The following is a 15,872-nucleotide window of genomic DNA, read 5'->3' as shown; positions in this document are numbered from 1 at the left end:
CCAGGATTTCTTGAAGGGGGATGCACCAATAACTACCACTACATTTGATTTAAATTTTTAAGTTTTTAAATGCGTTTAGGTCTCTGTGATGTGAATGAGGTATATTTCTTTATTCAGTGAATCCTTTTCCTTCAACCTTCAGAAAATCGACTTAAACTATTGCTTTTGCAAAACTAAGCTTTCTTTTAAGCCTCAAACAGACACATGACAGCAGAAAGTTTTGGAAAATGTTGCTTTTTCCCTGCTAGGATCTCATTTTAGATCAGGGGTGCAAATAACCGCTCGCCCGCGGCGAATGTTTCATCGGTGCGGGCGAGTATTTATTATCATACCGAAGGTAAGTAAATGATTTCTATTGTGGCATGTGGGCTAGTAGCTTTTTTTATTTGGGCTAGTAAAATTTTATTGCTTATTTGCATCCCTGTTTTAGATAGTCTATATTTACAGTGAAGGGGTGCATGTGCTCCGATGCACACCCACCCCTAAATCCGGCCCTGGTCTTCTGTTTTGTCAGTATTCATGTCCACTAGAAAACTTACTCTCTAGATCAGTGGTTTCGAAACTTATTAAGCCACAGAGCTACCGTACCGTCTTTAAATCCTAGTGTCAGTTACCACTGAACCAAAAGAACTACCAAAAACAAATCTTACATTTGTTTATTGCCTATAAACTTACATTTCTAGTAAATATGATATCAAACTATCCAAGTTAGGAAATGCGCTCGCGATCGACGGTTTGGCTATCACTGCTTTAGATATTTATTTCTGCACGTATTCACATCGTCATCTCTCACAACGCAATGCATTTGAGTATTGTTTATAATGTCAGGTACATTTTCACGCAATGATGAACTCGTTAGTACAATTTAAACGACACATTAGCTCTATAAGAAAATCATTTTGAAACGAAAGCAAATTTTAAACATTGAGGGTTTCCCCGCATTACTCCATCCGATTTCCCACTCTTCCTTTTGAGCAAACAAAATAAAGTTTTTACACGCTAAAAATTCCCTGCAGTACTGCACCCAATTTTCCACATTTTCCTTTTTACCAAACTAAAGCAGGTTTTCACACATTAAAATTTCCCTGCGTTATTCCATCCGATTTGTCTCTTTTTTTTTCTGTTCAGCAAATAGGAGCTAAATTTTCCTTCAAAACGGAAGTTTCATTACGATTGACAGCACTACTGATGTTTACTGATTAAATGTTGAATACGTATAGACTTTCAAATTACTTGATTTCTGTCAATCCAACAAACATTTTCCTTTTTTTTTAAAAAAAAAAAAAAAAAAGAATGTTCTAACTAACATAATGCAGGCCCGTATTTAGGTAAGTGTTATTCTGTGCTCTAGCACAGGGCGGCAGAATTTAGGGGGCGGCAAAATTTTGGATCTTTCTAAGATTCACAATAAAGTAATATTTAAAACTAAAATTCCGCGCAAGTGCGAGAAAATATGCTAATGTAATTAATTTCGTTCTGATTATAGTACTTACTAATTAGCTAGCTTATTAGATTATTTTTAAAAAGTCATCCTCTCCCACCCCACCCCAAGGGGTGAGGATGAAGTTGAGCATAATGAAAACTAATCTCGTTAAACTCAGCGACCTCGAAAACTATGAATCCAACACTAATATCTGTCATGTTAGATTACTTTTAAAATCTCGCCTCTCCCTGAGGAGTGGAATATAACATTGAAGTTGAATTGGATTAAAACTGTCACTATTCATCTCAGCGACCCCAAAATTTATGAATTCAACCAGGGTGCGAAATCATTTGAAAATGGTGGGGGGGAAGAAGTTCAGCGATCCACACTAATGCTTCGTGGAGCCTCCAAAAAATTGAAATATTAATGGATTATTATTATTATTATTATTATTATTATTATTATTATTATTATTATTATTATTAATAATAATAATAATAATAATAATAATAATAATAATAATAATAATAATAATAATAATAATAAATGTTCAAACTAGTTGTAATTGTTATTTAAAAATACTTTAATGTTATTTATTCATTTAACCAAAATTGGTAACTTATCTACTGCATTTAATATACACTTTGGTGCGTATGGTCCAGGGTTAGACTCTAGTGGGAGCACAGTACCCTTGTGTTTACCATTATATTGAAGATTACATTCGCGAAAATAGCAGTAGAGATATATAAGTCAGAAATAATAGTCCCTGAGAACCGATGTCCTAACCAAGCATTAGAACTACTAACTTGAAGCGCTCCACCTGGCAAGCCATAGATCCTCATGAGCTGTAGAGTCAGAGTATAGTTTTTATCATTATTTATGAAATTCTCGTTTCTTCGCTACGTACGTAGTGTTTCAGTTTGGTCGTTCAGATATACGGTCACCCTTGTAAGTCTAAATAATACTATGTATCTATATTGTATTATTAGCAAGAATATATTATTATAAATAATGATTTCAATACAAATACTTGATAGACAACAAAAAGACGTGTTGCCTCAGTGGTAGAGCGCTCACCTCAGGTGCGTGGAATCATCGGCTGGATCCTAGCTCGCGCCAAATTCTGCTTGTGGTATACAAACAATTGTGTGGGGGTTTTCTTGGGGTCCTCTCGCTTCCTTCCACTATCCTAATCAACCATTGTAATTCATCTCATCATGACCGTTTTCCTTAGCCGTGGTGAATATTCATAGGACGTTAAACTTTAGAAAATAACAGCACAAACACTATAATACGATTGATTTGCTGATTTAAGTTTAATCACCCTTTTCAGCAGTGAGGCTATGAAATGTGGACTTACAGTTTAAGGTGAAATCCGAACCACTGTAATCGTTCAAATTTTTGTCCTGCGGCATCTGTGACTGTCGCGATACTTTTAAGTGTTGCAGCTGTAGATGACTTACTGAACACCTGGTAAAGTTCGCCTAACAAACATGCAAAGTTGTGAACAGCATTCACAACACCAAAAACTCTTTCAGAAACAAGATCAATTCGATGTGCCATGCAGTGTACGCTAATTAGGCACGGGTTGACATTTCTTCTAATTTGAGCAGCAACATCTTCGTTTCTCCCAGTAAACAATGCATTCCCCGTCCGAACTAAATCCAACCAGTTTTTCTTTAAGATTAAAAATATTTATGCCATCTTCGGAAAATGCTTGAATAATTTTCTCTTTAAGGGATTTTGCATCGGCATTTTCTACAGGCACTAATTTATAAAAACGACAACAAGGTTTATTTTCTTCATCCACATATGTTCATATAACGGCAATTGCTTATCCGCAAACCTGTTTGTAGGTTCGTCCACTGAAATTGAAAAACAATCTGTTTGAGAAATTTTACCAATTTTGCACGCAACTGGTACGCTAGAGAATAAAGGTCTTCATCTCGTCAACAACCAAACAACCGAAAAAGTTAAACACCTGCTCCTTTTACATATAAACTACGTTTTTTTTAAAACAGCATGCATTTAAAATTATTGTTTGTCTGAAAATTTTCTTTATAGACCTACTTATATTTTCGTGTTAAGTTGTCCCCCCTTACAGATTTTGGTGAGGGGGAAAAGCAAGTGTAAATTTTTTGGTGGGGGGAAATCCCTCCCGTCCCCCCCCCCCGGGATTTCGCACCCTGAATTCAACTCTAATATTGGTCATTTCCGGGGCGGAAAATTATTTAGAGCACAGGGGCGTACAATTTATAAATATGGGCCTGATATAATGTAAAAGTAATATAATTTAAAACGGAAAATCTTGCTTATACTGTATACATATTACAACGATGTCAAATTTCTTTGTTAATAAAGTGTGATATCATTCAGATAATATAATAACCATATAATCTTAATATTTTAGGATTTGGAATGGCTCCTTCTAGGAAATTTCCTCCGCCACTCCAATCATTGTTATGTACTCAACTAGTGCGGCAGATTCTCCAAAATAAACCAAAATCATGTGAAGATGTGGTCACTTTCTATAATCACAGGCAGGATATACGAGAATATTTTGGAAAAGCATCAAAAGTAGTACAAACATTGCTGATAGACAGTGCATTTAAAATATTTGAACGGATACATATATTTCATCATTTCATTCATGATCCTTACCGTTCTTATCCTTCCATATTATATCTTCTGGAAATTTTAGCATCGACAGGAATGCCAAACCTGAATGTACACTTAACCCCCATTTTCAACACAAATCATCTGACAAGATTGATGGAATTAGTTAACGAATATGGATCTTCTTTGGTGTCCCTCAAGCTGCACACAAACTCCTCCTATTCCCATATTACTCTCAGTTCAATAGATTACAACCTACTTAAAGCAACTTTAAAATCTGCTCGTGAGTTAACGCATTTAACTTTGCACCGTGTTTGCACAGATGAAATGATGGAAGTTATTGGCCACGAATGTCATCAGCTAGAGGTGATGGATGTGTCAATGTCTCCCATATCAGATATCGGACTCACCTTCCTGACACTAAACATAGTACAAAATGACAATGAACTAGCGATAGAAGGACAAGATGTTGTTTTTGATGATGCAGAGAAGAACGAGGGCGAAAGTGATAATGAAGAATGGGAGAGTGCATTCTGGAGGCTTCCAAACATTTTCCCGCCCATATGCAAAATGTTATCTCCTTCAGACCTTATTCCTGATGAAAATGGCAAACTGAAAACATTTTCAAGAGTAAAATCTTCTCTTTGTAGCTCTATGAAACATCTAACATTTACTGCTTCACAAACAACATATCGAGGCTTACTAGTAATAGCGGAAATGTTTGAAAATTTGGAACACTTCGAGACAAATTTGGAATCCTTGTTCAATCATTTACGAACCAAACAGTGGAGTTTTCCTGAGAATTACGACGGCAGAAAGTTACAAATAAAAGAATTAAACTTGGAAGTATTATCCAAAAATATATATAACTACTTACAAGTTCTGTGTCCCAAACTGGAAGATATTGAATTTCGAACTATAGATAACGAAATAAACACTTTGGATGGTTTAAACTCTCTTTCGTCTTTGAAGGTGAAATTATGTTCAACGCCTGACACTTTGCATGGTATTATTTTCCAATATATCACAAACAAAGGAGGAAACCTAAAGAATTTATCCCTAACCTATGAAAGAGATTTTCCCAACAACATCGTCATTGATTTGGGTTTGATTTTCATGTATTGTAACAATTTGGAAACACTTAACTTGAAAACTGATGAAATGATTTCACCGCCGATTTACCTTGATGATATCTGCATTGTACCGTACCTAAAGAGCGCTCGTTTGGAGACGAACGTTTCCGAAGATATATTAATATGTCTTCTGTCAAGTGCGCCTTCACTTACGTGTATTCAAGTACGCAACATTGTCAATCGATGGGAGACATTTATACCGAGAATTTTAGAAGTAACACCAAGACCGAATTTGAAGATATTTTGGGTCAGTGGACAATTCTTCACACAAAATGAAGAAGAATTGATATTATTCATGGAATGCTTCAGTGATATTGAGGTTTTGGGTTCTCTTCCACCAGAACTGAGGTTGAAATACAGATTCCTAACTGCATCACAGCATGAGTTTGAGCATCATGTGATCCACGTTGTTAATTAACATGAGTAATCCTTGTGGCCATTTTTGAAATTTACTTTTGTATAATTTACCATAGTTTAGTCTCAAAATGAATCTTAAATAAAATTGTACGAATTCTGTTTTTCAATTGTTTACTTCTAAAACGTTAAAATGTCTTCACTTTGGGTTATTAAAGTTGTATTTATGTTGTTACTTTATTAAGAAAATTTCTTGGATAGAAGCTCCGCTTTACTCGACTTAGGCGTTCGTTCATCCGGATACTTCTTCGAGAAGCGTTCTTCACTGAATTTGACATGATGATTCGAGAGAGCGCTCAGTGACGTAAGAGGTCGCATGTCCCGATCGAACGTACCGTTGAAGAATAATACGGAAAAACTGTATCTCCGAGATGCCTGAACCGTTCTTCACCAACGTTGACATGATGATTCGACAGCGCGCTCTGAGTGACGAAAGAGGTCGCATGTCCCGATCGAACGTACCGTTGTAGAATAATACGGAAAAACTGTATCTCCGAGGTGCCTGAAGCATTCTTCACCAAAGTTGACATGGTGATTCGAGAGAGCGCTCAGTGACGTAAGAGGTCGCATGTCCCGATCGAACGTACCATTGAAGAATAATACGGAAAAACGGGATCTCCGAGGTGCTTGAACCGTTCTTCACCAACGTTGACATGATGATTCGACAGCGCGCTCTGAGTGACGAAAGAGGTCGCATGTCCCGATCGAACGTACCGTTGTAGAATAGTACGGAAAAACTGTATCTCCGAGGTGCCTGAAGCATTCTTCACCAAAGTTGACATGGTGATTCGAGAGCGCGCGCTCAGTGACGTAAGAGATCGCATGTCCCGATCGAATGTACCATTGAAGAATAATACGGAAAAACTGGATCTCCGAGATGCCTGAACCGTTCTTCACCAACGTTGACATGATGATTCGACAGCGCGCTCTGAGTGACGTAAGAGGTCGTATGTCCCGATCAGACATACCCTTGAGGAATAATAACAGGAAAACCTGATCTCCGAGGTATCTGAACCGTTCTTCACCAAACTTGATATGGTGATTCGAGAGAGCGCGCTCAGTGACGTAACTGGTCGCACGTTCCGATCGGACATACCATTGAGGAATAATAACAGGAAAACTGGATCTCCGAGGTGTCTGAACCGTCCTTCACCAAAATTTACATGGTGATTCAAGAGCGCGCCTTCAGTGACGTAACTGGTCGTATGTCCCGATCGGACGTACCATTGAGGAATAACAACAGAAAAACTGGATCTCCGAGGTACCTGAACCGTTCTTCACCAAAGTTGACATAGTGATTCGAGAGCGCGCGCTCAGTGACGTAACTGGTCGCATGTCCAGATCGGACATACCATTGAGGAATAATAACAGGAAAACTGGATCTCCAAGGTGTCTGAACCGTCCTTCACAAAAATTTACATGGTGATTCGAGAGCGCGCGCTCAGTGACGTAACTGGTCGTATGTTCCGATCGGACGTACAATTGAGGAATAACAACAGAAAAACTGGATCTCCGAGGTACCTGAACCGTTCTTCACCAAAGTTGACATAGTGATTCGAGAGCGCGCGCTCAGTGACGTAACTGGTCGTATGTCCCGATAGGACGTACCATTGAGGAATAACAACAGAAAAACTGGATCTCCGAGGTACCTAAACCGTTCTTCACCAAAGTTGACATGGTGATTCGAGACAGCACTCTCTCTGAGTGACGTAAGAGGTCGCATGTCCCGATCGGATGTACCATTGAGGAATAATAACAGAAAAACTAGACAATATTTTAATTAAATATAAATTAAGCTTTAAGAGTTAATCAAATATATGGTTAAATCTCATTAAACGAACTGGAAGTTCTAATCAAAATTTATGGTTAAATATCATTAAATAAACTGCACGTTCTAATCAAAATTTATGGTTAAATCTCATTAAACAAACTGCATGTTTAAATCAAAATTTATGGTTAAATCTCATTAAACAAACTGCATGTTTAAATCAAAATTTATAGTTAAATCTCATTAAACAAACTGCATGTTTTAATCAAAATTTATGGTTAAATCTCATTAAACAAACTGCATGTTTTAAACAAAATTTATTTCTATGGTTAAATCTCATTAAAGGAACTACATGTTTTAATCAAAATTTATGGTTAAATCTCATTAAAGAAACTACATGTTTTAATCAAAATTATGGTTAAATCTCATTAAACAAACTGCATGCTGTCATCTTTCTAGTCTCATAATGAAAAGATTGGTAAGAGTGTACTTCTATATTAGTTTCATCTTAAAACATAACTTGGTGGTCGGTACAAAAGGAAGTACGCAGGAGATTTGCTCTAGATGTCCAGACCCCACGAAATTCCGAGTTTTTCTGTAAATTTATTCTAATTCTAGATGTAATTTTACAAATTTTAATATAACTTATCTTCATATTGAATGTGGACAACCTCCGATAAGTTTTGAACTCCACCAAATAAATTTTTGGGGGTACGTGTCCGTCGATACAGCATCAATTATTAGGTTTGCAAGAATAATTGATTTTCTCGAAAACTATGCACAAAAATTTGCACTCACTGATCTCTACATTAAACTATTTTTACATTTTAAAGTAATTTTGCAACTTTCAGATATAGTTTTTCAGGTAAAGTATGATAGTATTAAGGTTCACCATAAGACAATACAATTTTCGTGACGAGATACGAGATAAAACTTAATAAAAACATGTTCACTGTCCGAGACGAGACATGATTTTTCACAATACCTTTTTGAGACAAAATAGTCACTGTCCGAGACGAGACATGATTTTTCACAATACCTTTTTGAGACAAAATAGTCACTGTCCGAGACGAGACATGATTTTTCACAATACCTTTTTGAGACAAAATAGTCACTGTCCGAGACGAGACATGATTTTTCACAATACCTTTTTGAGACAAAATAGCTTCAATTTTAAAATTATAAAGGTTAACTTAACTTTTTCTTCTTAAATTCTCGTTTGAGTTTCTGCGTAACGATCCCAGGAATTTTCGCATTTTTGGAAGTGTGCCCAGTATAGCACACACGTACAAGAACTGTTTCGAATTCACTTGGATCTCTTCGATAGAGTTAAACCGCTTCACTTTCAACAGTATCCTTCTATTTAGTCTAACGAACTATCCACCACTGATTTCTCTAAGATAAGAATATCCGTTATTCTTAGATGAGATAGAAATTCCTATATTGCCTAGAATGGTGAGGAAATTTCTATGCTAAAGAAGAATTTACTGTGGTAGAAAATTAACCACCAACACCATAAAATTATGAAATTATAATTACTCATTGATCTTTCGTTGTCGGTGTTGAAATAGTGCATACAAATCATAAGTAAACACCTCAAATAAAAGCGTAACCTTTTGGGGAGTTCGTGCTAACATTAGTTGGGGAGTTCGTGCTAACATTATTTAAAAAAATAAATAAATGTATTATATTCTCAACCTTCATAAAAAAAATGCACACAACATTTTGGTATAGCATTAACAGAAGAAACATAGTTCAACCACAATCTATAATTAATTGAAATTGTTAAATACTAATTACAACTGAGCATAACAATAAAGATTCTTAGCTGTATTAGAAGTATACTAGCTACGGTTGAAATCGTTCAAGGATGAGCGGGTACAAGGAGGTAAATTCAACCAAAGAACTTCGCACTTTTCTTACGGAAAAGTTTCTTCAGTTGTTAATTTTTTTTTAAATTTGTGATGTTTCGATTCTTCACATTTTACTAAACAAAAGTCTTAATAAGGGGCCGCAGTGGCTCAGTGATAGAGCGTTCACCTCTGGTGCATGGAGTCTTGGGTTCGATCCCATCTCACGCCAAGTGAACCTTGTGGTAGACAAACACCGTGTGCGTGGGTTTTGCTCGGGGCTCTTCCGTTTCCTCCCACTTTCTTCATTCTACCATTTCATTCATTTTCTTCTCATCAATGTCTCCTTTTCCCGACCGGCATAATCGTGGGACGTAAAACTCAAAGATTTCATTTCATTTCATTTCAAAAGTCATAGTAGGCCCAACCGCCGGAAAAGTTGTCTAATCGAGTCCTCAATTATTTGGATAACGCTAGTGAGGCTTAGGATTAGGATTAGGATCAGATTTCTGGGCTGTCGGTATCTATTGCCATGTTAGCCCATCACGGGACGTTCCTCGGCGATCATACAATCCGAGAAGAGAAAGGGAAGAAAGGATTCGGGAAGAAGGAAGCGGGCTGGAACATATATCTTGTCTTTGTTTTATCTTGGCACGCTTCCCGCCAGTGCCCTTGGTTGGCTTTTAAAGTACTTTCTGCTAGCAATCACGTGAATATTTTGATCCAATAGGCGTCTTATTGGCTTTGTCGTGTAGGTGACGTTAGTTGTCAGCCAGCTAGTTAAATGAGGTCATTGGTGTTTGACGGGTATTTGAAGTGCTTAGTTGCCACACGCGAACAAGAGTGTTACAGTGACTTGTAAGTGGTGTGGCATTTTGCTTTGTTTTCTAGCGTATTGAACTCGCAACTTAACTGCGGCGTGGCAAAAACGCGTTGCAGACAGATCCATCCTTTAGGCGGGAAGCGTGCCAAGATAAAACAAACGTACTCTAGGTACCATCCCGGAATTCGTCTGTGTGAATGAGGAAACCCTCACTCAGGATGCCTGGACTGAATAAGCTTTTACATTTTTCCGACCGAGTGTCCCCACTTGGAATCGATTGATCGCTCTAATGAGACTTGTAAGATTGTGCTATTAGTGCCTTCCTCCACACAATAGCTCCTAAATAAAACTGAATTTTTAAATTCTGTTTCTTTGCAATAGACAGCTATAGCAATTATCTCTACCGACTTTTGTTAATGGAGTCAAATCCTTGTAGATTAAGAATATTGGGATACTTTATACTTCCGTTAGTCCATATGGTAGCTAACTCTTGAACGAACCGAATTTTTGAATTCTGTTGTTGCAATAGACAGCTAGAACAAATATCTTTTTATCTTTTTCGTGTTTGAAAATGGAGTCAATACCGTTCAAATTAAGAATATTGAGTTACTTCTCTACTTTTTTTTTTTTTTTTTTTTTTTTTTTTTTTTTTTTTTTTTTTTTTTTTTTTTGTCCACACAACTCTTGAACGAAACCATTTTTTAAAAAATAAAGTAGATAGAGCAATTATCTCTCCCGAATCAGTTAATGGAATCAATCCATGGGCTCCCAAAGAGGGGAGGAGGGCCACGGCTCCCCTGGCTTACCAACATGTATAAAATTCGTAACATTTTCTTAATACAAATAAAAAAAATACCAAACGTAATATAACAACCAGGGAGATGGGTCCCCCTAGAAAATTCTCTTCGGATGCCCATGAGTCAATCCGATGCTGTTTTAAAATACGGGGGCACTTATTTAAGTTTTACGTGATTCTTCTTACTATCTTTATCAGAGTTAGGTTATAGGAATATATAGGTTTGTAGCTTTCTGCTATTTTGAAATAAGGTTAAAGAATAGATTATTTTTGTTTTCTTGTCTTCTTTTTAGAAGAGAGAAAATAGTGTCTTTCGTAAAGACCCACAGTGCATTGAAAAAGTTTGGATTAATTGATTTAACAAATAGGCGATGATTGAAGGATGTATAATTAGATAAAAGATTAATGGGATGATTGAAAGATCGGATAATAGATAATGAAATGATCGGATGATGGATAATGATTGCAAAAATTTTGGATTCATTAGTCCCTGATTTAGAAAATCACAATTTACTTTTTTTCTGTCTTCTGTACTTCTTTACCTAAGAGGTTTAGAAAAATTTATAACATGCAATAATAGCAAAATGCTCCTGTTGTCAAAATCATTTGTTTCTTATTAGACATCGGATTTTTAAGCAAATGCGTGTTTTGTTTGCTTATGTACATCTCTGGTAAACTTGATAGGGATTTCTAACAACAAAAATACAACTCGAATTTGAAGTTTAATAGTGCATATAATTGCATATTACAGAGGTTAGAGCATATTTATCATATTCTATAAGCTTTTATTTCAGATGTATGCTTATAGCATGGTAATAAACCCAGTTTTAGTTTGTATTTTCAATGCATTTACATGTCTATGCAACAGAACGGCTTTATGTATGGGAAGATTGCTTAGTTTGTGGAAGACCAATAATGCTACCAACCGAAGAGCAGAACAAAGACGCTTATAATTGCCAGGACGTTAAGAGAAATTTGATAATGATAAAGACATTGTAATATCATTCGACATCAATTCAGAAATAAGAGAGGCGAGGAATGCTGCCCCTCAGTGAATGCTTAGCTCTAGTTGATGAAGTTCAGTTCAAGCTCCAGTCAGTTCCTGGTAAATTCGGGCTCTCTGTGGAAAATAAATTGACAGATGTTATTGCCAGAAACTCCGACTACAAAACAATTGAAGTCATGGGAAAATACCTTCAAAGTTTAAATTTTAACTTACCAAAAAATATAGATACTAAACTTGCTCCTCTCTATAAATATTGTCCAGTAACATCTACTGATTTTAACAGGTCATTTTATGGCTACAAGTAGTGTTGGAAAATTTCATGAAAAGTTCAAACTTGAAAAATTCGCCGAAAGTTCGGCTCATTTTTTAAAAAATTGTCCATTTAAAAAATCCCTGTAAAATTACAGACATTTTAGTATATAACATGGGTATATTAAAAATCGAAGTAAATTTATAGTACATAATTCTCACATAAATTTATAGTACATAAAAAAGTAATAAAGGTTTTTTCTCTTTCTAATAGTACATAATTGTCACATTTTTTTCAAAAGACGTTACGGAGTGTTACCATCATGTATTTCAAATTTCAAGCCTATATCATAAAACAGTATGTTTTCGGCAGAAACCTTCAATTTTACATGATGCTGACAACCGAAAACTTAAATTTGACTTGCACAAACAAGTTTATATCATAAACTCATGCATTACCAATACAAAATTAATCATTTTATTTAATATTTTTTCTTTGTGGAAAGCACTGATTCAGTTACAATAATGTGTTTTACGTGTTTATCCATATCATGTATAATGTCAATATGTATCGGTTCATCTTGTATCATTATGGTGCAAATAACTCATACTGTATAACACATAGCTAGCTCGCAGTCATCACACTATGTTCAGAATAAGTTATTATAAAAATGAGTGTCGCTAATTAGTAAATATATGAAAGCGAAAGTTCGGGAAAAGTTGCTTATGAAAAGTTCGGAAACGAACTTTCGAAAATGAAAGTTCGCCTGAAAAGTTCGCCTCATTTACATCTCTAGCTACAAGTATCAAAAACTGACACGAAAAAATGAAACAAGCATCTTGTGATATACTATAAGGCTAAATACGAGAAAGAGTAAATTATCTTTTTTTTTTTTTTTTTTTTTTTGTACAGTGGAAACTTGCAGAAAAGTGAGGATCCTATAAAGTAAATATGCTCCAAAAAACAAATGTAAAGAAAAATAAGAGATCGTGTTCTTGTATCACTTTTTTTATCTATTTTAATGTATTTTAATCTAATTTGTGTGGATTTTGAAAAGTTAGAAGTATATAAATTGTACCGTGTTATGCAAAAGTGAACTAAGCGCCAAATTTTGAAAATCCACGTAAATGCGACGATTGGTTCCTGATAAGCATTAGAACGTTTTGCACAATCGAAAAGAGAGGAAAACCAACACCTTTCCAAAAAAAAGAAACATAATTTCACTTTAGATTACGGCTACCCTAATGCTGGACATCAACCTTTAAACGTATTTTTCTTGAAAGTATGAAATTGGCGCTTAGTTCGTTTTCGCATGACACGGTACAATTGTAAATGTCAAAAATAAATTCTGAAGAGAAGTACTTGAAAAGGTAAAGTTATATTTCGGTGTTATATTTCAACTACAAATCTTTGTCACAACTGTGATACATGTTTGAAAATGCTCCCTTTTATTGTGTTATTAGTGCATATTAAGTGCATATTTTAACACACTTAACAGCATAGTTGCATGCATATTGCATGAATTTTAAGTGCATAAAAATCCGATGTCTACTAATCATCCTTATCGAAGGGTTTCAAGGCAAGAAACTATAGGGTTTTCCGGATTCCTAGAATTTTATCCAGAACGACCTGAAGTTAGCACGGGATCTGAGAGGTCGAAATCTTGGATTTTTAACTAGTGTGTAGGTACACTCATGTCCAAAATGATTGTCGCATATCTATAACTGTCTTCTTGTAAGAATATAATTTGATAATGATTTTGCAGGGTACTTTTAATACTGATACTATGTATATAATCGGAAAATGTATGTTTGTGCTAAATTTCACAGTAAAAAAATATATATATAAATACGAAAAATACAATGAGTAAAACAAAAATTTGCTAAATGGACAAGAAAGTTTTATTTTCGTTTTATTGTTCTTATTTACTGCTCTTTTGACATGAAATTTGCCAAATACATGTCTTTGCCGATTATACACATACTAACATTATAAGAATACCTGGCGAATTTATTATCAAATTATATTTCTACAACACCATATTTATAGACATGTGACAATAATTTTGGACATGAGTGTACATACAGCATGCCCAAAAACATAGTTTTTATGGCCTTTTACAAGGTAAACTTACTTGTCGACTAATCATGCTCAAATCTAGTTGTTAGCATACTTAGGGGGATGAATTATTACAAAAGACCAAGAAAGTTACGAGGTATTTCTGATTCCGAAAGCTTGTTAATAGACTGTTGTAATACGAAATCATCCGGATTAAGTTGTTTTTGTTTGTGCTACTGGCCATCTTTAGCTTTTGTAATGTACAGTCTCAACCAAAATACTCTGTGTTAATTTTCGTGTTCATTTTAAGGCACATAGCAATTTATGTAATGACTGTATATGACGTATTCAGTGCTAAGTTTTGAGTGTAAGCGCCTGGCGTTGAGTCAGCCTTCTCTGTGTTTGTTTTGCAGAAGATAACCCCCAAATGCTTTGAGTTGTAAAAGCCAGTGTGGTGATGTTTGCGTTTTTGGAAGATAAAATGACGGAGCTACTGTACACACAGTCTTCTGTATCAATGCTTACTGTTAGCTCAACACGCGGCGATCCCTTCATCTGAATTACTGGCGTGTGGTTATATGTTTTCAACTGGACAAGTATGCGATATATCATGTCATTTCATGTGGGCACGCTTAGATTTGAAAGTATAACATACGTGTGACTCTATTTTTCCCTCTCAAGTAGATTTTCCAGGCCTTTTTTAGACTGTTTCTCTGTTCTCCAACCTTCTGCCGCGACCTCTCAAAGAGCAGACCATAAGAATTTAGCAACTGTATACAAGTACGTGTGGAGGGAAATGTCTACTAGAATGCATAGAGATGCAAGAATTCCACATTACTCGATCTCTATTTTTCTTCTTTAATAGCGCTCTCTTTCCATCAGTGGATATAATAGCGTCATTTCAGATTTTCCCAGGGGAGGAGGGGGCAAGACTGTCCATCAACATAAGAGTCTCACTTTTTTCATTAATATATTAGCATACAATTTATTTTACAAACAATGTGTTTCTGAAACTCAGGAGGCACTTGCTCCCTACAATTCTTAAATGCCGTCCCTGAATGGACAGCGACAAGCAAACGTTCAGACTACTAAAAACTATCTTCACCCTTTTCACTCACATTATTTGTACCCTTTCTACTCTATACACTCAAATTTTAGACCAACAGTAGTTAGTTCCTCGAATTCTCAATAGATTGCTGAAGCTTACATTGTAATAATATCGTGGTGGAAGCCCCGACACGGGTGCTATATGAATGGAGAAAGTTTGTGTGGCTCCCTCCCACGTGACATGCAACTCAATGTTAGACTATGGGGGCTGTCGAGCAGAAAGGGACCCAAACAGCGATGTAGAGTGGTTTGCGCCGTATTTGGGGAAAGCTTATCTATTTAATATGTCCTTCTTCATACTTTATGCATCACTCTTAATATTCGGTACGATACTGGGCTATTTGTGTTTCTGGTGAACAACATCGTGTCTGTGGGTTTTTACGGGGTTTTCCTCCTTCGTTCTACATGATCGCTCCACCAATTTGTTGAAAAATATCATTCACTTTCATCAATTGTGAGTTTTCTTTAGCGAAAAAGATATAAACATGAGAAGTAAAACTAGAAAACTTCAATTTTTGTTCATTACTAATCTCGATTACCCGCTTTGCTGGGTTGAAATAAAATATACAGGGTGTTTCAGATAAAACGTCGAGTGCTTATAAATCCGAAACGGCTGAGAATAAAAAGA

At 35.8% G+C, this 15,872-nt stretch overlaps 1 protein-coding gene across 1 annotated transcript in view; it reads left to right on the top strand.

Annotated features, from left to right (window-relative positions):
• LOC145670234 (uncharacterized) overlaps nt 1–5,690 on the top strand; it is a 33,744-nt gene extending 28,054 nt beyond the window's left edge. Inside the window, exon 2 of the mRNA XM_081738628.1 lies at nt 3,834–5,690. Coding sequence (XP_081594754.1) covers nt 3,842–5,590 — 1,749 coding nt within the window. The 5' untranslated portion in view covers nt 3,834–3,841 and the 3' untranslated portion in view covers nt 5,591–5,690. The remainder of the gene's footprint in view (nt 1–3,833) is intronic.
• The last annotated feature ends 10,182 nt before the right edge of the window (nt 5,691–15,872 follow it).

This window comes from Thermobia domestica, chromosome 14 (assembly GCF_964235325.1).
Source record: "Thermobia domestica chromosome 14, izTheDome1.hap1.1, whole genome shotgun sequence".
In the NCBI taxonomy this organism is placed as follows: domain Eukaryota; kingdom Metazoa; phylum Arthropoda; class Insecta; order Zygentoma; family Lepismatidae; genus Thermobia; species Thermobia domestica.
Note: the sequence above shows the minus strand (reverse complement) of the source record. Positions and strands in the feature narration are given on the sequence as shown.